General features: G+C 49.5%; 1 protein-coding gene across 2 annotated transcripts; it reads left to right on the top strand.

Annotated features, from left to right (window-relative positions):
* Window positions 1–322: 322 nt before the first annotated feature.
* Window positions 323–23,704, top strand: PARP16 (poly(ADP-ribose) polymerase family member 16). Of its 2 annotated transcripts, XM_049906087.1 has the most exons (6): window positions 323–1,104; window positions 12,005–12,142; window positions 14,823–15,029; window positions 18,905–19,076; window positions 20,603–20,744; window positions 22,302–23,704. In XM_049906087.1, the coding sequence occupies exons 1-6, from the start codon at window positions 931–933 to the stop codon at window positions 22,435–22,437; spliced, it is 969 nt and encodes a 322-aa protein (XP_049762044.1). In that variant the 5' UTR covers window positions 323–930; the 3' UTR covers window positions 22,438–23,704. The 2 variants fall into 2 exon arrangements, with proteins under 2 accessions (XP_049762044.1, XP_049762045.1); XM_049906088.1 differs by lacking the exon at window positions 14,823–15,029.
* Window positions 23,705–24,754: the final 1,050 nt, after the last annotated feature.

Here is a 24,754-nt window from a genome sequence, read left to right as displayed (position 1 = left end):
AGTCTTGGATGGAAACGACTCGAGGGTGACAGCAGGTAGTAGCAATTTCCCAAGGCGAGAGAAGCAGGTTCAGTCCGCGCAGCTGGGACAAAGGTAAGTCCAGGGGCGGGTAAAGAGGGTGCCCACAACAGTTTGTGCTCCCGGCCGTGGCGAGGAAGACTTCACCTGGCAAACGCTGGTGGCCCCACGCATCACGGCTGGGAAGATCCTGGTCGGGAAGGGCGGGCTCATCCTGCGCTGGGCGGGGACGGGGGCGGGGTCTGGTGCGGGAAGGGGCGGACCCTCGGCCGGCTGGGCGGGGCGCGGGCAGCTTGGGGAGCCGGCGGCCGGGTGGGGAGGTAGGCCCGGGCGCGCGCGGCAGGGCGCGGGGGGCCACCTGGTGGGCCGGGCAAGACGAGCGGAGTGGCTGCACAGGCGGAGCCGAGGACAGCCGGGCGGGCACTGGGGCTTCGGTGGCGCCGGCCGGAGGCGGGACAGGAAGGCACGGGTGGCACCGCAGCCTGGCCCGGCGCGGGGAGAGGGCTCTGCCTGCCGTCTCCTCTGGGGAGCCCCGCACCCCAGAGCCCTGCAAGGGACACGTGTCAGCACGTTCCCGCCGTTGTCATCTCATCCCATGTCATAGCCCCTCCCCCAGGCCTGGGACCTCGGCCCCATTATGCTTGGGCCCACCCCCACGCGCTGACCCACAGTCCGGCCCAGACCCTCTCCTGTCACCATTGGCAGCGAGCGCCCAGGCTCGGACCCCCGCAGGAAGACACTCGTCAGCACGTTCTCACCGCTGTCATCCCCCTGCCTAGCTCCACCCTAGGCCTGGGAATTCCGGGCCCTCTGGCCCTTTGTCCCTGGGCCTGGGCCCGGCCCCGCGCTGTCCACAAGCTCGGTCTTCGCCCCTGACCGGCGCGTCTCCCCAGCGACACGCCCCAGCCTGAGATGCAGCCTTCTGGCTGGGCGGCAGCCAGGGAGGCGGCCGGCCGCGACGTGCTGGCCGCCGACCTCCGGTGCAGCCTCTTCGCCTCAGCCCTACAGAGCTACAAGCGCGACTCGGTGCTGCGGCCCTTCCCCGCCTCCTATGCCCGCCACGACTGCAAGGACTTTGAGGCTCTGGTGAGTGTGCTTTCCCCAGCGCTGCCCCCCGCGTCCCTGGCCACGTGGCCGGTGGAACCACAGGCAGAGGTGGCTCCACCCGTGTTAGTAAACATGCCGGCCACTAGACTTTCCATCGCCAGCCTGGCCTTGGAGAAGGTTTCTATGAGCTAAGTACACTCCTGACCCCTGATGCAGGCACTCCCGAGGCACTTCGTGGCTGCTTGCTCTTGTTAATGACAGGAGTTTCAACGTGAGTAATCTAATACATGTATAGCCCTCCACAAAAATTTCTTGCGTGGCCAGCAATAGGATGTTGATCTGATTCAGCTGGTCTGCTAAATAGGTATTTACCCATTCCTTTGCAAATAATTGGAGCCCTGGTGGCGCAGAGATTAAGAGCTTGGCTGCTAACCGAAAGGTGGGCAGTTCAAACTCACCAGCCGCCTCAGGGGAGAAAGATGTGGCAGTCTGCTTCTGTAAAGATTTACAGCCTTGGGAAACCCTGTGGGACAGTTCTACTCTGTCCTGCAGGGTCGCTATGAGTCGGAATTGACTCCATGGCGGTGGGTCGCATATAATAAGACATCAAAGCCACCCAGACTGTGGTCTTCAGGTGGCGGCCTGTTTGAGCTGCACATGTGGTGCCTTGGTCGGGAATTGAACCTGGGTCTCCCACATGGAAGATGACCATTCTGCCACTGAACCCCCACTGCCCCATTACCTCCTCAATAGGGGCAGACTGCCCCTAGTGTGGGGCTCATTGCTCTAGCTCCAGACAAGGCATCCTTTATCTCAAGGGCCACTGGAGAAACATGGACACCCAGAACGTTCTTACCATCCAGTTCTGTTGACACATTCCTTATTGGGCATTATTGTTAAAGGAAGTGGCCCAGGCTGCACGGATTTTGGCTGTCTGTGTGCAGTTTCCCAGGAGAAGACCACTCACCAGGATCTCTGTGTGACGTGCACATGTTTTTAAACACACTTTAGATTTCATTTTGCCACATTACATGAGTTTCTGAAGTGAAACAGGTAATTTGGTCTCTGGACTTGTATCTGACTCAAAGGCTGCGTTTCAAAAGAAAGGGAATCAGCCTGGGCTTGACCTGTGAAAAGAAAGTATGGAGTGGTTAAAAAGTCTTTCGCTTCTACTTGTTTAGCTAAAAGCACTTGAAGTAATGTTTAAACAAGTGTCTTTTTCAGCCATTTTAAATTAATTTTCCCCACACTGTGAGGTGTCATTACAAACTATCACACATGTGTGGCAGCTTCCAAAATTATAGCTGTGGCTGAATTACTTTATTGTTTCTGTCCTGAGAATGCCCTCTTGGGAAACCAAACTCTTGGCTAAGGTACAGCGTTGGGTGGATCCTTCCACAGTCCCCAGAATTCCAAGTCATCTCTTCAGGGCCGTGTTCTGGGAACATTTCTATGCGGAGTTCTTGCTTCAATCCTACACTGGGAACTCTTTGTATCCCGGGCCTGGGAGATGCTTACTGAAGGTTTGAGGAATCAAAATCAGAGAACCTGTGGCATTCTTGGGATAGCCTGTAGCTCTTGACCTTTGAACCTTAAACTTTAGAGTTGCACTTTCCAGTACATGGTTCACACTCCTGAGTCACTTGATATGGTATCGTGCCAGTGGTGTCAACAGCTGTAAAGTTGTTTTTTTTTCCCCTGGAAAATAACATACCCTGGGAGTCCCTGGCTGGTGCAGATGGTTAAGTGCTTGGCTGTTAACCAAAAGGTTCAGGTCCACTCAGAGGGGGCTCAGAAGAAAGGTGCCTCCAAAAATCAGCTGCTGAAGACCCTGTGGAGCACAGCTCTACTCGGACACACATGGGGTTGCCATGAGTCAGAATCAACTCAATGGCAATTTTTTTTTCTAAATAATACTGTATTTTTGGTAAAAGTTTGCACAGCAAATTAGGTTCCCATTTAACAGTTTTACTGGTTTGGTTTTTTGGTTTTAGTTCTCCATCAGCTTGCAGGTTCTTTCTGGTGGGTGGAAATGGATACTTCGCATTAACTCCTGTCCCTCACTGCTCAGAGCCTGGGCAGTGGCCAGCAGTGCCATATCACCCGGGAGCTTACTAGAGAGGCGGGATCTTGAGGGTGAGAATGATTGTACAGCTCAAAGAATGTAGTCATTATCACTGAATTGTACATGTAGGAATGGTTGAATTGGTGTATGTTTTGCTGTGTTTAGTCTCCTTAACAACAGCAAAATTAACAAAAACTCAGAATCTCAGGCCCACCCTAGACCTCTGGAATCAGGGTTTTATCGCGATCCTGGGTGATTTCCTGCACGCAGTGTTACTTGGGAGGCACTTATCTAACTTACCCTGTTCTCATCTAGGGTTTAGGGGCCTGAACTGCTCTCGAGGAATCTCCTGGTACTGGAGGAATAAGGATCCACCCTGTTTTCTCTTCTTTCTGGTCTCTGGCTTACACTGTCTAGACAAGATGACCCCTGTCCCACTCCATCCCATTGCCATCAAGTCGATTCCAACATGAGTAGAACTGCCCCATAGGGTTTCCAAGGCTATAAATCTTTATGGAAGCAGACTGCCCCATCTTTCTCCCGTGGAGCACCTGGTGGGTTCAACCACTGACCTTTCAGTTCACAGCCCAGTGCTTAACCACTGTGCCACTCCTCCCCACCCAGTGTCTGCGTTAAAACATGGAATAATCTCCTCTCTGTCCTGATGGTAGTGTGTGCCTGCCTTCCTGGTGCCTCCCCTCCTTTGTTTCAGCAAAAACCCCTCCTGTCACTCCCCCAGCAGTTAGGACTTTGTCTTCTGGGTTCCTTCATGCATTTTCTTTGCTATTATAAATAATGCTATGCTAAACATGTTTGTATATTAATCATTATTCGTATCCCTGGTTATGTGCTTGAAGTGAATTCTCAGAGGTGAAATTGCTGGCTCAAAGGCTAACCTTTCTTAGGAACATTTTCGATACTTATTTCCAGATTGGAGATTGCATGTTGACATTTGGGGGAGATAGAGCACTCTTCACAAGGTTCTCAGTCTTGGCGACATTGGAATCATCTGGAAGCTTTAATAAACTACTGATGCCTGAGCTCCACCCCCAGAGATTCTGATTTAATTGGTCTGGGCTACAGCCTGGGCATAGAGATTTTCTGTGTCTTTGCAGAGAATATGTGCTGGTGGCCTGTCACCCACTTTCTCTCAGGCACTGGGGTCTTTCAAAGCTCCCAGGTGAGGCTAAGGCACAGCCAGGGCTGAGAGCCACTGTTCTACAGGGTCCTCATGATGACTCCTTTGTGAAGAGTGCTCTTGTAAAGTAGCCCCTCACCCCCAATCTGTTGTAGTAAAACATTTTCGTACCTTAGGTCTGTGCAAAGCAAGGTGTGACTGTGGTGTCCACCCTCCATCCTTCATCACTGTTCTCTCAAACCCCATATCTCAGTGTCGGGTTGGTGACCTTGGCTGTGCCTTTGATTCATTTCCTTCTGAGCACGTCCACCTACATACAGTCATCATGACCTCTGGCGTCTTCCTAGACAAGTGTTCTTTCAGATGTTCTTTCTTTCCTATTGCCGTACACCCTTCTAGGAGAACATTGCCTGACATTTAAACCTGAGTGTCTCTGACTTTCCGGATGATAAGCCTCACTTGTGACAACTTCTGCACACATAGATTCCTGGGCCCCTTCACCAGGAGATTTCGATCTAGGTGGTTGCGCAGTGTCTGCTGGGCTGCCCTGCCACCTCCTGACTCCGACAAGGAGGTTACGTTGTCTCCTTCCAGTGCTACTGGGCCTCTCCCGCCTCTGCTTGCACCTGCTGGCTCCCTGCCCTTGTCACTGTCTTCTTTTCCCAAGAGACTGTCCTTTTCAAATCCCTGCGATGGCCCAACTCTGCCCACCCTTCAGGCCTCCCCCGGGCCCTCTAGCCACCTCTCTAGCTGCCTCCTTCCTGATTCTCCAAAGCAGTGGTTGCGTATGTGTGGTCTGCGGGCTGACAGAGTTCTTGTGTCCTCTAGCCTTTTAGAAATTGGAAAACTAAAAAAAAAAAAAAAAAAACGCAGCTTGCTGACTTCTGAAAAAACAGAGAGAACCCGAGGCTCTGCAGACTGGGTGGGCGTTGCCCTGCGAGTTGGTGGCTGGGCCCTTGGTCAGGCCAGTGGTCTCCAGTTCACAGCCCTCGCCACTCTTTCCCAGAGGGCCCCTTACTCATTTCCATCACTTCTCTGGCCCTTGAGGGCATTGAGGGCAGGGGCCCTCGTTTTGGGACAGGTGCTAGTTACTCCTCTCTGCCTTATTCTTTCCCACTGAGCATCCTCTCCACTCTGCCTCTCAAGTCCTCCCCCTCTCTGCAGGTTCCACTTCCATCCTACTGGCTTCCTCTGCCTTCAGCCCCAGCCCCCAGAAACGCCTTCCTTCCTCCCGAAAGCTTACTCTCCTGGACCCAACCCAACCCAATGCCGTCGAGTCGATTCTGACTCATAGCGACCCTGTAGGACAGAGTAGAACTGTCTGGACCCAGCAGTTGGTAAATGCTGTCCTCTGTCCTGGACTCCTGCCCAGATCCATCAGCTCTCCTGGTTGCTCTGTTCCCCCATCAGGCAGCTGGCTCCTGGCTCTTTGCACAACGACGGGGTTGGCTGATGGCGTGCACAGTTACCATCAGTTCCTGGCCCTTGCACACGTACCATTTGCTGGCTGTCATCTTCTTTGCACTCCAGGGCAGGCTTGTTTTCAAGAGTTTTCTGTCACCCTTCCCCCCCACCAATAATATACATCAATACAGCTTTCTCCCAACCTTAGAGCTTAGGCAGCTAATAGTGGTCTTAGTTATATTATTTGGAAGGTGGGGGGAGCTCCAAACAGGTTAGCTTCCTGAGCAGCCTCTTAAAATTCTGCTGGAATTGCTCCTTAGGGCTAAACTATTCAGTCCATCACTAAATTCCTCCATTCTTTTGGTAGGAGAGCATCTTGGCTAAGACAGTGGCGTCAGGGTGCCTGGCTTCATATCCCTGCCACTGAATAGCAGCGAAACCCTAGGCAAGGTGCTTGACTTGTCAAGTCTCAGTTCCTTCCCCTATAAAATTGGTAGTTGTGGAATAAAATGCAACATTGCATATACAACATTTAGCCCAGCACCTAAACAAACAAACAAAAAAACCAAACCTGTTGCCTTCAAATCCATTCCAACTCATAGTGATCCTACAGGACAGACGAGAACCGCCCTTTAGGGTTTCTAAGGAGAGGCTGTTAGATTCAAACTGCTGACCTTTTGGTTAGCAGCCAAGCTCTTAACCACTGGCCCACCAGGGCTCCAGTACATGGTGAAGGCTCAATAGATAGCAGCTGTTACTGTCATTGCTCTGAACTCCATGCCAGGTTCCACGCTGGCACTGAGGCTTCAGGACAAGTAAGATGTGGCTTTCAGGGAGTGCTCAACCCAGTCAGATATGAGGTTCCCCCAGAGTGTCAAGTCACAAGATGGGGCTCTGTGGAGCACTGGGGGAGCTCAGAGATGGTGGGTGGCGTTGAAGGTTAAATGGAGCCCCTGGGTGGCACAAATGTTTAATCGCTCAGGTACTAGCGTAAAGGTTGGTGATTCAAGTCCACCCAGAGGTGCTTTGGAAGAAAGGGCTGGCAATCTAGCTCCAAAAGATCCCAGCCATTGAAAACCCTATGGAACGCAGCTGTCCTCTGACACATTTGGGGTCAGCATGAGTCATAATTGACTTGACAGTAGCTGGTTTGGCTTGGTTTTGAAGGCTGAGTGGAATGTCTGCTAGGCAGTGAAGGAGGGAGTGCAGAGGCCTGGAGGAGGACAGACATAGGGCAGCTTGAGGAATAGCATGGGGGTGGAGGCTGAACTGGAATTGACTAGATGGCCACTGGTGGTGGTGGTGGTGGTGGGTGTGCTGGTGGCAGAAGGCACAATTGGGGAGGGAGGCCAGACCAGGTTCCCAGGGCCTCGTTAAGTGTAGGGTTGCCAGATTTAGCAAATAAAAATACAGGCCATCCAGCTAAATTTGAATTTCAGATAAGCAACAAACAATTTTTTAGCATAAGTATGCCTTAAATATTGTGTGGGACATACTTATACTAGAAATTTATTTGTTGTTTATCTGAGATTCAAGTTTAACTGGGTAGCCTGAGTTTTATTTGGCAATCCTACCTGTGTGCCTGATCAGATGCAGGCAGGTTTCGGTCTTGAGAGAAGAATCCCATTAACTGGTTGGAGGAGATTTATTTTCAGAGTAGTTTGAAAAGTGATATGGACCATAACGGAGGTTATTTGAGGGGTTAAAGAGTGTGAGCAGAATGAGGGAGGGCAAGGAAGCCAGTCCGGGACACAGCAGGGGCTCTATCTGGGCAGGTGGCTGCTGTGAGAGGCCTGAGCCCTGCAGGAGGCTCAGGGGAGGCCTGGCTTCAGCTCACCTGGGAGGGATCTCTCTCAGTTCCCCAGACAGAGCCCATGCAGGGGGCCTGGCGTAGTTGACCGTCCTTTTGTGGGCTCCCTGCACCCAGGTCTGGACTGTTGGCAAGAGCTGTGGCTCACAAGTGGGCTTTGAGAACAGGAGTGGCGGGGACAGTAATTGTGGGAGAGAAGGCAACTGGGCTCTGGGGTAGCAAGTTGGACCAGGAGTAGAAAAGAAAGAAGGGGAGGCTGAGATGACGCAAGGGCTGCTGGGGTGTCCTCTGGACTGTGCAGGCAGCAGGCCAGCTGGGCGGCCACTGAGGGCATGTCATTTAGGTCACATCCTCAGGAACTCTCAAACAAACAAAAAACACCAAACCAGCTGCCATCAAGTCAATTCTGACTTGTGGCAACCCATGTGTTTTAGAGTAGAACTGCACTCCATAGGGTTTTCAATGGATTTGATCTTTCAGAAGTAGATTGCCAGGCCTTCCAGGCACCTCGAGGTGCATTTGAACCACCAATCTTACAGTTAGTAGCTGAGTGCTTAACCATTTGTACCTCCCAGGGACTCCTTAGGTACCCTCAGTGGCTCCCTATTGCTTACCAAACAAACCCAGAGTCCCCAAGTGGGGTACAAGGCCCTTCATAGGCTGGTCTCAAGTCACCTTGCCACTCCTGTTCCTCATGGTGACCACCTCCAGCCACACAGAGCCACCTGCAGTTCATGATGATGACCTTCATGGAAATCACAGCTATGTCAAAGTACTTAGTACCATCCTTGAGTACTTAATACCGTCCTCATTGCTCTAAGCACATTACTTGCTTTAACTTGATTAACCTTCACAGAGATCCATGAAGTAGGTACTAATATCCCAATTATGTAGTTTAGGAAACCGAGGCACAGAGTGGCAAGCAGCCTACCCAAGGTCACACAGCTAGGAGGTTTGGCCCCAGCGGACTGGTGGGAGAGCCTGCACAATTAACCACGTCACCATCTACTTCTCTGACAACAACCTGCACTTTCACACTTCTGTGCCTAGGCACATCAAACCCAGGTCGCAGGGTACCTCCTCTGCCGAGCCTCTCCTGGGCACCCCCTTCCACCCAGCCCTAACCCAGCAAAAGTTGCCCCTTGTCCCTTTAGCAGTTTGTATCCACCTTCGTTATAATGAGGACTCCTGAGTCATAGTTATTTCCCTTTCCTTCTCCCCGCCGGACTGAGAGCCCCTTTTTCCGTCTCTAGCCCTGGTTCCCCTCCTCTCCCCCCAGCACAGGGTCTGGCTGAGTCAGAGGCTCAGTAAATGTTCCCTGAGTAAGTGCAAGGATCTGAGGCTGGGGTGCAGCTGGGGGCGGGGCGGGGGGTGAGCAGTAAACTAGACAAAGAGATGACACCAATGCTTATAGAACATTTTCACTTCCTCTCTCCTCACTGATGTCCTGTGAGGCATGTAACCTGTTGAAACCCGTTGTCGTCGAGTTGATTCCTACTCATAGCGGCCCTATAGAACAGAGGAGAAAACAGAGGAGAACTGCCCCCACAGCGCTTTCAAGGAGTTAATGGTGGATTCGAACCACTGACCTTTTGGTAGCAGCCGAGCTCTTAACCACTGTGCCACCAGGACTCCATGAGGCGTGTAGAGATAGTTTAATTAAAGTCTGAGGCTACTGAATTGAGTCTTTGGAAATAGAGACAGAGATAAATCAGCCCTGAAATCTTTCTTATTTCCAACTTCAGACCTAAGAAATAAAGCCCCTAAAAGTCAGCAACAGCCAGCTTTCTAGAAAAATGGAAGGGAACCACAGGTTTGTATTTATGAAGTGCCAGCTACGTCCCTAGCAAAGCTGCGGGAAAAGTGTGGGGGGAGACGTGTGCAGGAGAAATATAGATGAGAAGTAAAAGAACAAGAGAGGTATAGACCAGGCCCTGAGAGTACATTCCCTTCTTTAATCTTCTTGACAACCCCATGTGGGAGGAATTAGCTGTGGTTGAGTTGGCCCTGACTCTTGGCGACCCCATGTGTTACAGAGTAGAACTGCTCCATAGGGTTTCCTTGGCTGTAATCTTTCCAGAAGCAAGTCACCAGGCCTTTCTTCCATGGAGCCACCAGTCGGGTTCAAATCGCCAATCTTTCAACTAGCAGCCAGTAGGAAACCACTTGCGCCACCAGGCTCCCGACAACCCCATGTGGAGGTAGTGGGGTTGCCACATTAGAGATGAGGAAAGAGAGGCTCAACCAGGTTCAGCCTTGCATAAGGAGCAGAGACTCAAGCTGACTCCAGAGTTCGTGCTCTTTCTTCTACGTTCAGGAAAGGGAAGAATTAGAGAAACACAGGGCAATCCTGGCCTCCAGGAGTTGGGCCAAACTGGGGAGAGAGTACTGGGGCTGAGTGCCTTAGGGGTTTAGAGGAATGGGGTGTCTTGGGTCAGGGGCCCCCTTGTTGGTAGGGGTGGGAGAAGGGGCGTTCCAGTTGTGGGGAGCTGATTGAGCAAAGGCTTGGAGGTCGTACAACCCAGGGTGTTCAGGGAGAGCCGCAGTCTGCTGGGGAGCAGAGTGGGAGAGGTGAGTGGTGTCTTACTTAGGTGCTGTGCTGGTGAGGTGCTGCCTCTAACCAGCCTAAATTTCTAAGCAGAAGTTAAGATACCTTGCCGCTGTCAGTCCAGGTCCCCAATTTCTTATCAGAGATTCTGGTGCCAGATGCAGTTTGGAATTCAGATTTGTCCTGATTTTAGAAAGGGGGTAACGTGCAGTTAAGCTTGCAGACCTAGAAGCCTGTCACCGGCCACACTGGGGACCAGCATCATCAGAAGGCTCCAGGACAGGGCTGCATCGGGCCATCCTTTTTTTGCGGGAGTCCTTGCAAGCAGCTCATGCAGTGGCCCAAGAGCTAGTCACCCCACCCCCTCTCTCCCCGACAACTCAGATGTGAGAAGACGAGACTCATCTGATGAGAATAGGTACTGCTGTGGCTTAAGCGAAGCCCCATGTCCCGCAGAGGCTGGATATAGCTACCAGGTCCCTCCACAAAACCACCACACTCAGGAAAACCCAAAGCCATGGCTACCCTATTTTCAATTCCTCCCAGTCCAGATGCAGCTTACCACTCAGGGTCGTTTTTTTCCTGTAAACAGGGTTGCCATAATGTAGTTGCTGCGCTGTCTTTAGCAGGTCGCCAGGAGAACAGGTTAACGGGACTGAAGGTCATGTTCTCCTGCTAAAGGGAAAATGGTTTCTTACACTTTTACCCAAAATGCCACTAGTTGTCATAGAGTTGATTCCGACTCATGGTGACCCCCACATGTGTCAGAATAAAACTGCTCCATAGTATTTTCAGTGGCTGATTTTTCGGAAGTAAATCACCAGGCCTTTCTTCTGAGGCCCCTGTGGGTGGACTTGAACCTCCAACCTTTCAGTTAGCAGCCAAGTGTGTTAACCGCACCACCCAGGGACAACAACCCTTTACCCTCACTTGCGTATACAAACGTATTCAGTAACACTTCCAATGGGGTAGCATCCCGTAATCAGACACATCGGAATTCCTGTAGCAAAATGCTACAGAAATGAACCTTTCATCGGTTCAGATCAGGTTTTGAATCAGATGAGTTACAAAAACACTTTGCATGCTCGGAGCTTTAGGGTTTGGGTATTATTTGGAAACGGGATTGCAGAACTATGCGTTTTCCCCCTCTTAGGAAATCCCTTAGGAGCTGTGGTGGCACAGAGGTAAAGCACTTGGCTGCTAACTGAAAGTTCGGTGGTTCAAACCCACCAGCCACCCCACAGGAGAAAGATGTGGCAACCTGCTCCGGTAAAGATTTACAGCCTTGGCCTGACAGGGAACACAACAGAGAGTCCCGGACAGAGCAGGAGAAAAATGTAGAACAGAACTCAAATTCGCATAAAAAAACCAGACTTAATGGTCTGACAGAGACTGGAGCAACCTCCGAAACTATGGCCTCCCAGACGCACTGTTAACTCAGAACTAAAACCATTCCCGAAGCCCACTTTTCAGACAAAGATTAGACAGGACTATAAAACAAAAAGTAATACACGTGAAGAATGTGCTTCTTAGTTCAATCAGATATACAAGACCAAATGGGCAGCTCCTGTCCAAAAGGAGGATGAGAAGGCAGGAAGGGACAAGAACCGGTTGAATGGACACATGGAACCTGGGGAGGAAAGGGGGAGCGTGTTGTCACATTGCAGAAACTGCAACTAATGTCACAAAACAATATGGGTATACATTTTTGTACGAGAAATTAACTTGAGCTGTAAACTTTCACCTAAAGCACAGGCACAAAAAAAGATTACAGCCTTGGAAACCCTGTGGGGCAGTTCTACTCTGTCCTATAGGGTTGCTAGGAAGTGGAATCGACTCCATGGCAACGGGTTTGGTTTAAAAATCCCTTGAAACAAGAAAGAAGTGAAAGTCACCAGCATCAACACTAGAGGGCCCTTGGTTATCATTTTGTCGGGATCCTTGCTCATAGAGGTTTTACCCCAACCACTTCAGCTTGCAGATGCCAGCACGTTACCTAACCTGAAGGAACTTCTCCAGTCATCCGGAGACAAAGACAAACGGGCCCAGGACCTGGTGAGCTGGATCTTATCTTCAAAGGTCCTGACGATCCACAGCGCAGGGAAGGCAGAGGTGAGACTTTGGTCTATAGCATCACAGATTCCCAGGGCCCAGGAGCTCCGGAACGGTGCCGGGTCCAGGGCCTCTGAGACCTCCTCGTGCACCGGAGTGACCTGGGCAGCTTGTTGAAAACGCAGGTTCCTGGGCTTTTCCTCTAGAGACTCTGGTTCTGGGTCTGGAGTGAGTGAGGCCCAGCATGCACACCAACCCTGCAAAGCTGGACTCTGCCTCTTAAACTAGCTGTGTGACCTTGAGCAGGTTACTGGATACCTTTTAGCACCTCAGTTTCCTCCTCTGTAAAATGGAGATTGTAGTACTATACTCCCATCAAGGAACTGGTTATGAGAATTCAATGAATTTTCGCACTTAGAACGATGCCTGACGTGTACTAAAAAAAAAAAAGGCGGGGGGGGGGTCAGTAAATGCCAGGTATCACTTTATTTAACAAGCACCCCAGGTAATTCTGATGAGGGTGGGCCCTGAAAACACACCTTAAGAAACATTGCTTAATCCAGGTGTCAAGAACATAACCAAAAAACCTGTTGCTGTTGAGCTGGTTCCGACTCATAGTGACCCTGTAGGACAGAGCAGAACTGCCCCATAGGGCTTCCAGGGAGCAGCTGGTGGATTTGAACTGCCAACCTTTTGCTTTTAGTAGCCGAGCTCCTAACCATGGTGCCACCATTTCTCTATTAGGAAATGAGCAGAGCTCAAAAGAGTGGAATACCTCAGGCCCAGGGTTTAAATCCCGCTTCCATCCATTTTTGAGACTCTTTTTCCCCATTTCTAAATTGAGAATATTGATGGTTACCTCAGAGAAGGGGTCTGACAGAATATGTGTCACCCCTTGGCACAGTTTCTGACACAGGTCAGACACTCCATAATGGTGGTTCCCCCAGCTCAGTGTGACCTCCTAGGGGCAGGCTAGGATCTGACCCCTGACCTGGTGCACTTCCCTCTGACCGACAGCAGTGGCTTATCTGTACCGCTCTTCATCTAATTCATCAATTTTAAGAGCATCCAATTTTATAAGCTCCTGCTGAAGACAAAAATCTCCCTTAAGAATTTGGTATCTTGGAATTTAGTGTCTAAGGGACATCCTTCTGTGCTGGATGGTAAAGTAACATGAAGAGCCCAGAGTAGGAGTCAGGAGACCTGTATTCACATTCGGTCTGGGCTGTTAACTCTGGTATGATCTCTGGGTTTCGTTTTACTCATCTGCTCATTTGTAGTTCATTTATTTATTCCTCATATGGCCACCAAGCACCTAGTAGATGTCAGGCGCGGTAACTGAAGTGGATAAGGCAATGGCTCCTTGGCTTTTTTGTTTTTGTTCCTTGGCTTTTGATTAAAGACCAGTTAAATTTCCACTAAAACATTGGGTGTTGGGACCCATGGTTGCCAGCTTTTTATTTTGCCCCAAGTCAAACCATTGGCCTACCATCTATCATAATTTTGTAAAAGGATATTTTAACATCAAAAAAGGATGATGGTCCTAATCTTAGAATAAAGGACATGTCTTCCAAAGAAAGAATCATGGCAACCTTACATCAACATAAATACATGCTATGTTCCTTTTATTTTTCTCATTTAATCATAGCCCAAAGACAGCTTGGCCACAGATTGCCTTTGGTCTGTGACTTCCTGTTTTGCATACCACTGAAATGATATAGTCTCCGCCCTGAAGAGATTTAGGAGGGAGGTTACCGTCCTGTATCAGTTAGTTTTTGCTGTGTAACAAACCATTCCCAGAACTTGCCTTCAAGCAACAAACATTGCTTGCTTCTCATGATTCTGTGTGTTGGTGATTCTTTTGGTCTGAGCTGGCTCAGCTGGGGCTGGATGATCTAGGGTAGCCTCACTTCCTTTGGGATGGCTGTGAAGGTTGGGTCCTTCCTCTCTGAGGCTCTCATCCTCTAGGAGGCTAGTCTGGGGTTGTTCACATGGCAGTGAAAGGTGAAGGGTTCCCAGCAGCAAACGAGAAAACGGCAAGCCCTTTTCAAGTCTCTGCTTGCCATATGTATGCTAGGGTCCCATTGGCCAAAGCCATGGCCAAGTCTGGATTCAAAGGGTAGGGAACTAGATCCCACCTCTTGATGGAATCTTGGTGGAATTCCACCTACAAAGGCACCTTGCAGATGGGTGCACAGACGGAGGGGAGGAAAAATATGTGGCTATTTTTGCAGTTTATCACACCTCCCCCCCTCATGGGAGTATCGTAAAGATAGAATGCAGGAAACCTGTGAAAGTGTTATGGAAATTAAAAGTTGACCTCTAGTTCGAAGGTACAGCTAATGCCACTCAGTTAGCATACGGTAAGGAAAAATGTTAATAGAGGAAAGCAGTCTTGAGCGATAAGCCCTGAGCCTGTTTATAAACTGATGTCTTTGTCCTCATGAGGAAAACCTGGTGGTGTTGTGGTTAAGAGCTATGGGTGCTAACCAAAAGGTTGGCAGTTCGAATCCCCCAGGCACCCCTTGGAAATCCTAGTTCTACCCTGTCCTATAAGGTCACTATGAGTTGGAGTCAACTCGATGGCGATGGGTTTGGTTTTTTTGGTTTTATTCTTGTGAAATCAATTGTTCCTGTGAGCAGAACCCATGGGAGTTAAGGCCAAGCCTTTAAGAGGCATTTTTTGCAGCACATCTTCTGGCTTCCCAAATAAAAATGCCATTCCCTTCATGTTTTCAAGTTTGAAAAGATCCAAAAGCTGACAGGTGCCTCTCACACGCCTGTCCCCACGCCGGACTTCCTGTTTGAAATTGAGTATTCTGATCCAGCCAATGCCAAATTTTATGAGACCAAAGGAGAACGAGACCTAATCTACGCCTTCCACGGGAGCCGCCTAGAAAACTTCCATTCCATCATCCACAATGGCCTGCACTGTCACCTGAACAAGGTGGGGCCTGAGGGCACCCTGCTGACGCGGGGGTCGGAACCCTGGGAGTTTGCTGGTGGGGGCAGGTGGGCAGGTGCATTAGGGCCTTGTCTCTCAAAGCGTGGGCTACAAATCACAGCAGCACCTGGGAGCCTGTTAAAGGGGCCCCTCTGGGACCTTCTGAACCAGAACCTAGGTCTTAACAAGATCTCCAAGATTCCTATGCAGATTACAGTTACAGAAGTATCGATTTAAGGATGGGTCCCAGCCCAGGCTGCACGTTAGAATCACGAGGGGAGCCTGGCGGCATTTCAGACCAATTAGACTAGAATCTTTAGGGCTGGGGTCCAGGCATCAGGATTCTTTAAAAGCTCTCCAGAGGATCCGGATGTATGGCCTCTCCTTGCTACTCAGCCTGGTCCCTGGACCAATGGCATCACCTGGGAGCTAGCTGGAAGTGCTGAATCTCAGGCTAGAAAAGAGCCTGCACTTTCACAGCACCCCAGGTGATCTGCGTGCACGTTGACATTTGGAAAGCCCTACACTCAGGGACACTCCAGCAGTGGAAACTGAGGGAAGTCTTCCTTTTTCCCTTCCTGCTTAAGTTCCTTTCCTCACTTTTTCGGGAGTTAAAATAGAGTCAACCACCCCTTCGCTGCTAGTACTTATTTTACCCTCTAGTGAAATGTAGGAAGAAGAGTACAGACAGACACTGGAGCCAAAAAGATATACTGACCAGCTCTGTGGCACTGGGCAAGTTTACGTAAACTCTCTGAGCCTCAGTTTTCTCAGCTGTAAAATAGGGATAACTGTTCTAACTGAAGGAGCCCCTGGTGGCGCAGTAGTTAAGAGTTCCGGCGAGCTACAGCTGCTAACCAAAAAAAGGCTGGCAGTTCCAATCCACCAGCCACTCCTTGGAAACCCTATGGGGGGTACTACTCTGTTCATAGGGTCGCTATGAGTCAGAATCGACTCGACGGCCACGGATTACTTTAACTGAAAGGTCAGCCGTTCAAACCCACCAGCAGAGTGGGAGAAAGATGTGGCAGTCTGCTCTCATAGAGATTACAGCCTTGAAAACCCTATGGGGCAGTTCTACTCTGTCCTTTAGGGTCGCTATGAGTTGGCATCAGCTTGATGGCAATGGGTTGGTTTGGCCTTACAACCCATGTTCAGGTATGCTGAGGAGATTGAAACATCCTGTATGAAAATTGTTCCACAAATAATAACCACTTAGGAAGGGGCAGCTGGTTTAATAGACTCTTGGAAAGGGTGTCTGGAGCTACAGGCCTTTCCCCTAGTTGTAGCAGCATCTGCCTTGTCTGGATCGTGAACCACTTGCTCGGCTGTGGCTGACACAGCAGCCCAAGGCTAGAGTGACATTTTTTAACACTACTGAATGTGATTAGCATAGTTGGGTTTTGGAGAGGATAACAGGCTTATTTACACTGGTTCAGCTTAGTATTACGACCAGGCTACTGGAATCAAGGGGGCCTCTATATCACCCAAGAGCCAGCCTGGAGAAATTGCCTGCAGATGATATTCTTGTACAGCAAACCTTCATTTCAGTGCCCCAGGGAGTTAGCTGCTTAGAGACATCTGATGGAGAGTTCTTTGGTGAAGCAAATCCCCTTCTGGCCTCCTCCTCTTCTGGGTTTTCAGTGAAGGGCCTTGTCCTAGTCATCTAGTGCCATTATAACAGAAATACCACAAGTGGATGGCTTCAACAAACAGAAGTTGATTCTCTCACAGTCTAGGAGGCTAGAAGTCTGAATTCAGGGCATCGACTCCAGGGAAAGGCTTTTTATATCTGTTGGCTCTGGAGGAAGATCCTTGTCATCAATCTTCTCCTGGTCTAGGGACTTCTCGGTGCAGGGACCCAGGGTCCAAAGGACCCTCTGCTCCTGGCGCTGCTCTCTTGGTGGTATGAGGTTCACCCCCCCCCCCGCCCCGCTTGATTCTCTGTTTTATATCTTGAAAGAGGTTGGCTTAAGACACAACCTAATCTTGTAGATTGAGTCCTGTTTCATTAACATCATAGAGATAGGACTTACAACACATAGGGAAATCACATCAGGTGACAAAATAGTGGACAGTCACACAATACTGGGAATCATGGCCTAGCCAAGTTGACACACCTTTTTGGGGGACACAATTCAATCCGTAACACCTCTTGGAGGGAGCCCACCTGCCAGTTGAAGCTGTGAGATTGCTTTTGTGGCAGAGGTACCTCAGGTTTCCCACCTTTGTGCAGCTGTGCTCCTGGCAGCCCTGCACAAGGTCCTTGAGTCTAGGGAAGGGTGCGTTCGTGGCATGTGTGAGCAGGAAAATGGGTGTCGAGTCAGATCAGAGGGCGTCCAGTCCTTGGAGGTCTATGTCAGCACTTGAGAGATGAGGACACTGCCTAACCTGGTAAGGGCTTCTCAGAGGCCAAGCAAAGGCTTGATTCATCTCTCCTAAGCTTTGCTTAACAGGTTTAAGGATTGTGGAAGCCTGACGCCATGGAATAGGACAGTTCTCATTTCCAGAGGATAGGGTGTTTTTCAGTGAGCTGTTCAAGTCCACTTATCATCTGGTGACATGGATACTGTGACCCAGAGATAGCAAATGAGTTTCAACATGAATGTCAAATTCCATCCACTGGCTTCAGCTACCCAGGATGTTATGCTGAGAAAGAGTCTGAGTCTTCGCCTCAGCTCAGTGTGAATGAGTGCCATGATTGATATTTGTATGTTAGTCATCATGGTTGATTATCGGTGTCTGGCAAGGGCAAAGGATGTGTTTGCTCTCCCTGCTGTTGCCTCAGCTTGCAGGTTTCTCACCTGGAATCCTTACTGCTATCACCTAGCCTGCTTCCTTATGGAGAGCACTATCTTAAATACCTACCACCAGGGAGCTGCCTCCTAGAGTTTTGGCCATTTTCTTGGTTAACACCAAGCCAAATAGAGCAACATACCCTGCCCCATGTAGGCCTCCCTCATTCGGGTACAGTTTCTGGTCTGAGAGACTCATTTCTTTCCCAAGTAATGTCTTGGATTACCTTCCCGTTCGGTGCGCCTCCTTGCACATAAGGGCATGAGGTTACTTTCGCAAGCCCATCAATGTAACTATTCTAAATACATTCATGTAACAGAGGCATTATATATGCTCCAACACAGGAGCTTGTGATGGAGGACCCAAAACCAGCTGCTGTCAAGTTGACTCTGACTTATGGTGACCCCATGGGTGTCCGAGTAGAACTGTGCTCCATAGGGTTTTCAGTGGTTGATTTTTCAGAAGGAGATCACCAGACCTTTTCTTCTGAGGTGCCTCTGGGTGGATTCAAACCTACAACTTTTCTGTTAGCAGCCGAATGTGTTAACCATTTGCATCACCCAGGGACTCCATGGAGGACCCATGCCTCATGTATTTAGCACCTTTCGTGTGCCGGGTGTCCTGCTTGCCACTTTATGTACGTTGTCTCCTTCAGTCTTCACCCACAACCTTCTGAAGGAGGTACTGTTACCCCCATTCTGTAATGTAGAAACCGAGACCCAGAGAGTTTATATAACTTGCCAGCTTGGCGGGGCAGAGGCAAGATTCAAACTCAGGTCTGTCTGGACTCATAACTCTGCCTTTCCCATTGGAGCTTAACCACCAGAAACTGCTGGTTAGTTCAGTTAGACGGCTAATTCCGCAATTAAACTGTCATCAGTACGGAACGCGTTTAGTAATAACCGTATGATAATGTCCCAGGATTAGTTGATCCTGCCTCTTTTGCTGGGAAACAAAAAGGCTTGAAACTTTTGCATTTACAACTCTGTGTTGAATAAAGAGCCTTGGCATCTAACTGTGCCGACTCCCAGCTCTGTATTCACTTGGCTATGTTTCTTTTCTGCTGCCCTCTGCCATTCCAGACATCCTTGTTTGGGGAGGGGACCTACCTCACCAGCGACTTGAGCCTGGCCCTCATTTACAGCCCCCACGGCCACGGGTGGCAGCGCAGCCTCCTCGGACCCCTCCTCAGCTGTGTGGCCGTGTGCGAGGTTATTGATCACCCAGATGTCAAATGCCAAACCAAGAAAAAAGGTGAGTGAGTGCTTAGCCTGGACCTGGGTGTGGTATGCAGACTCTTGCTGTTGGCCCAGCTCTTGCGTGGAGCACGGTTTCCATGCCAAGGGATGGGCTGGGTCCACAGTGGTGCAGGACAAGGGCCTGCCTTCAAGGAGTGACCAGTCAGTCTCTTTAGGGATTAGACACAAAATGGAAAATGGTAAGGGAGGGAGTATTAGGTGAGGAGCTGATTAGGGCCATGGGGGCAGCTCAGGGGAAGGGGCAGTCCTGGTGGGTCCCAGTGAAAGCTTCTGGGAGAAGGTAAGATTTTTGAATCTTATTTTATTGTGGTGAAAATATAGCAAAACATATGCCATCTCAAGAAGGTGAGATTTGATACATGAAGGTGGGTGTGAGGCAGAAGGTGGGCTCCTTGAGGATAAGAACTGAGACTCATTCATTTTTTTTTTAATTGCATTTTTTTTCTTTTTAAATTGTGGTAAATATATATATATATAACAAAGCAAAGCTGTTTGAATAATCTCACTCATTTTTGGGCGCCTGGTGTCAGCAGAGACCTGACCTGAAGCTAAAGACTCTGGTTCCAGACTGCCCCTCCAGGCTACTCGGGTGAGTGCAAGAGCCCAGAGATGATGTGAGGGACAGCCAAGGCCAGGGGCGAGAATCCATGGAGCTGACTCACCAGCTGTGCATCTCATAGCCACTCCCCCAAAGTGTCCCTTAGCTTATTCTCCATGTCTCCCGCCCCCAAAGTATTAGCCCACCTCGAAGATCGAAGAGGTCACAGAGCTGTCATCCAGTCTCCAGAACTGGCCCGTGGTTCTGTTAGAAAAAGAGAATCCAGAAGACTGTTCCTGGCTGCTAATGTAAAACAACTGGAATCCTGGGGAACAGGCCCAGTTCTGACACCACCCTCCCAAACCAGATGGCATAAATATTTGCATTTATAACTCTTGGAAGTTTGCAAACCGTGACATTAAGCATCGAACAAAACCTTGTAACCTCTGCTGTCACACAGCTTTGGAGTTTTTTCCCCCTTTTTTTCTTTCCCCCCATTTTATTTTTTGGTAAAAAAAAATTTTTTTTTCCTTTAATAAGTCTTAGTGTGAAGAGTGGAAGATAAGCATTCTAAGGAGCTCGAATCCAGAATGGTTAATTTAAAATGCCTACTAAGAGGTTTGTCTCAGGTCAAGTCAGTTCCTAGTTGCTAGTCTCAGAGCCTCTTGTGTTTGCTTTTGGTACGAGTCTGCTTTTTCCCTCTACTTTGCCCACTCAGTTGAGTTCTTCTTTTCTTCCCTTTTATCCCCGAAGTTTTCCTACTCCTTTTTCCCTCCTCCTGTCTGTCTGTCTGCTGGATTCTCCCGTGGTTTTAGTGCTGCATCAGCCTACTCAGGACCACTCCTCAGCCCACTGGGGCAGCTCTGCCTTCAGGTCCAGGAGGCTTGGCCCTGTTTCTGTTTATAATTTGCTTCTTTGCTTATTGTGTCTCTCCCCCCGACCCCAGTAAAGTTGTGCTTGTTGACTGGTCTCTCCTTATGTAGATTCCAAGGAGATAGATCGCAGAAGAGCAAGAATCAAACATAGTGAAGGAGGAGAAATCCCTCCAAAGTACTTTGTGGTCACCAATAACCAGCTCCTGCGAGTGAAGTACCTGCTGGTGTACTCGCAGAAGCAGCCCAAGAGGTAAGAAGGACGATCCCTGCGTGAGGTCCAGAAGAGCTTAATGGTTGTGTTCAAAGTATTGGATTTCTTAGTTATCAGTCTCTTCTGCCCACCATGGACTTTTGTTGTTGTTAGATGCTATCGAGTCGGTTCCAACTCATAGCAACGCTATGTACAACAGACTTGTTAGACCCCAGCTATGTATAAAGCACCATGAAAGATATGGTAAGGGGTTAATAAGATGGGGTCCTGGTCCGAAAAGGATTGTACATTCTAGTGGAGAAGGTAGAAAGGGATTTGTAAACATAAACAGCACGAGGAACAGTTGTTAGGTGCCATCAAGTTGGTTCTGACCACAGTGACCCAGTGTACAACAGAATGAAACACTGCCCGGTCCTGTGCCATCCTCACAATTGTTGCTGTTTGAGCCCATTGTTGCAGCCACTGTGCCAGTCCATCTCATGGAAGGTCTTCCTATTTTTTGCTGACCCTCAACTAGCATAGCCAAATGGCCGCCCAAGCCTTGAGGCCCTTTAGCCACCTAGGCTCACAGATTGCAGTCTGAAACCCATTGGCTAGGTTAAGCCAAGAGGCAGGGTAGCAAGTGGGTGCTGGCTGGGGGTGTTTGCAGCCCACCTCAGCCACTTCCCACAGTAGTTACCGAACCCCTTCCTGCCCCTCTCTGGACCTCACATGTCTCCTCTTTATTTCTAAAATGAGGGTATTGAACCTAATAGCAGAGGGGGACCTTCTGCTCCTAAGCCCCAGGGCGGATGCCTCCTCTCACCCAGCAGTGTGGTAGTGGGATTACATGCGGGATGCTCTAGGGCCTGGGGTCACTTTGAGATCTTGTCACATTGTTGGGTTCTATGGCCTCTCTGGGGGTCTGCAGCAGGTGAGCAGGTGAGATGGGGCAGGGGTGACTTTTATAATCTCTATTCCTATGTGGCTTCAGGATTTCATAAACCAGTAAAACTTTCCCTCAAACTCTGGAAACCTGTGTAGGGTTGCGGAGCACAGGGAACTCTGTCCTTTGGTTTAAAATCATTGCGCTTTTTCTGTTTGAAAATTCCAGTCCTTTCCCACTTCTCCCTGGAGCCTCTAGCGCTCACTTGGATGATTCACGTCACCTCCCAGTGGGCCAAAGAGGATTTCCCCAGCTCAGATTGATACCTGTGGGTGTCTAAAAGTGAGAAGCCTTTAGCTGAGTACCCTTCTGCCCGCCTCCATCTGGACAGACACCTCAGGCTAGGCCCCTCTAGATACCAAAGCCTTGCTGAAGAACAGACGGGTTATAAAAGGTAAAAGGGGGAGCTAAAAAAGGGAAGATCAGGGTGAGCTCATTGCACAGCTGTCTTCGTACATTTAGAAACTGTTCTGTTGAAAAGCATGTCAGTGCCAAGGCAAACAGCTCCAGATTTCTCCAGCAAAGAACATGAAGAAGCTTTATTTCATGGCTCATGCGGAGGATGGAATTCATCATTTAGTCTGCTTTGAGCCAGAAGTTGTTGCATAGTTTTTTTAAAAAAAATGTTTTTCTCTCTTTGCCAACATCGCTCTTTCTCCCCCCTTCCACAGGGCTTCCAGCCAGCTGTCCTGGTTTTCCAGCCATTGGTTTATGGTGATGATCTCCCTGTACCTGCTGCTGCTCCTCGTAGTCAGTGCCATCAACTCCTCTGCTTTCCAGCACTTCTGGAATCGTGCGAAGAGATAATCTTCCTGGGCCTGGTGTGGGAGCCACACGTGCCTTATGATACATTGTTCTGTATCCGTGCACCTTGCGTCCAGCCAGGCTGAGCCTGGAGGCCACTTGGGGACCACGGGGCAATTTTTGTATGCCATAAATGTATCCATTGCCTTTGATGATGCTCCCAGCCACACTGGTCCATGGGGGACCACTGGTCCCTCACGTTTAGGTTTTGAGGGAGCCATCCTGTCTGCTCCTTCCCAATCCATCCTAGGGAGGTGGCTTTCCAGCCAGGGCCAAGGGAAAAGTCCTGCTGTGTTTAAAAACAAAGTGTCCAAGCTGTCAGGGGTGTGTTTACAATGCTCCTGGCAGAGGTCGGCAGTTTCTCTAATGCTTTCTGGAAGGCGGAAAATTCGTAGTGGGGGCCATAAATCACGAAGCGGTTGCCTTGTTTTGACTCGAGACACCCAAGAGGAACAGTTATGTTTTTCATAAAAATCAGTGGGATCGGTTTTGAATTCCATCAGCCTCTGAATGTGAGTGCAAAACATCTCAGTAGTTTTCTCAAATCAACAGAAACAACTTTCTGCTGCAGCTATGCCCCCAACCCCAAATCATGGCTGAGAAAGGAAGGAGCCAGAGGCCTCATAAAAAACACCAACGTAACAATGAGCAACTCAAGGCATCTTTTTCTAAAAATTACCAACTGCTGATTATAGCTGAAATGGAACCAAATGTTTGTTTTCTGATTTTTTTGTTTTTTTTTTGGAAAGCTATTTGACAAATTAGGCTTTGTGAGCTAAGGAAAAGGGGAAGTTTCTAAACTTAGAGCACTATTGGCCAGTGCCCATAGCCTGTTTCCTGGCTGTTTATAGAGAAAGGGACCTGAGCAGCAGGCTTGCCTCCTGTTCTCATTCTCATGAAGCTGCCTTGATTGCACCTGCCTGACCCCCGCAGGCATTCAGGGGGCTGCTGGCCTTTGAGACAGAGGCCTGCCACAGAGTGCCATGGTCTGAATGGGCTGAACCTCCCTCAGAGGGATGGCAGGTCTGTGGGGACTCAGCCTGGGCTTTAAATGTGGAGGAAAAGCCCTCTTTGCTGTATTCTTTTCATCTCCCTTCCTGCTGGGTTTCAGCCACAATGGAACCCTGTCTGATTCAAGGGAGAGATTTCTGTAAAGAAGGAGAAAAATCACTTTTTCTATTAATTTGTAAAGTTGTGAGAAAGCCGCTCTCATGGTTTTTCCATTGAATATTGGAACATTTCAAAAACAATAAAGGTACTTTCTAATGAGCAGCTCGCCTTGGTGACTGCTGGCAGCCTCGGTGTGAGCCTGCTGTGTGTGCCTCGTTAGTCGTAGACAGTTTTACCTCGCTTCCCTTCCTTGTTCAGGGTGGCTGGTTACTGGAGAGCGTGTCTTACCATCAGGAAGTCTAGTAGGTGCTGGATTCCTAGTCATCGAGGTAACAAATATGTGAGCATCTGTGTGCCAGGCACCAGAAACTTAAGCAAGATCAAGTTCAAAACTCCCCTGCCCTCATGGAGCTGACAGTCTAGCTAGGGCGGCAGATAGCAAACAATCCCAGGAGTGAGATTGGTATCATATGGTATTGTAAGGAGCCCTGGTGGCTCAGTGGTTAAAGCGATCAACTGCTAACCAGAAGGTCAACCACCAGCCGTTCCGTGGGATGAAGATATGGCTGTCTGCTTCCGTAGAGATTCACAGCCTTGAAAACCCACAGGGTCTTCCCTATGAGTCGGAGTTGACTGGACAGTGGTAGGAAGAGAGTTTTGGGGTCCTCAAGTGGCACAAACAGTTAAGCACTTGGCTGCTAATCAAAAGTTTCAAGTCCACCCCGAGGTGCCTCAGAGGAAAGGCCTGGTGGTGTACGTCTGAAGAATCGGCTGTTGAAAACCCTGTGCAGCACAGTTCTCCTCTGACGTGAAGCTGCCATGAGTCAGAAAATACTCGGAAGTGGTCTGGGGTCAGGGAACGTGGAGCTGACGCGTGAGACCCTGCCAGGCGGTTTACATGTCTGGATTTATTTAATCCTCACAGCCAGCCTGAGAGGTAGGTACAATTATTGTCTCTTTACAGATAAGAAAACTGAAGTCCCAAACCCAAACCGAACCTGTTGCCGTCGAGCCAATCCTGACTCAAGGACCCTGTAGGACAGAGAGAACTGCCCCATAGATTTTCCAAGGCTGTAAATCTTTATGGAAGCAGACTGCCATGTCTTCTTCCTGCAGAGCAGCCTTTCGGCTACCAGCTGAGTGCTTTACCACTGAGCCACCAGGGCTTCTTACTGAAGTCCCAGAGGGTTTACTACCTTGCCCTAGGCTA

Source organism: Elephas maximus, chromosome 13, assembly GCF_024166365.1.
Source record: "Elephas maximus indicus isolate mEleMax1 chromosome 13, mEleMax1 primary haplotype, whole genome shotgun sequence".
In the NCBI taxonomy this organism is placed as follows: Eukaryota; Metazoa; Chordata; class Mammalia; order Proboscidea; family Elephantidae; genus Elephas; species Elephas maximus.
Note: the sequence above shows the minus strand (reverse complement) of the source record. Positions and strands in the feature narration are given on the sequence as shown.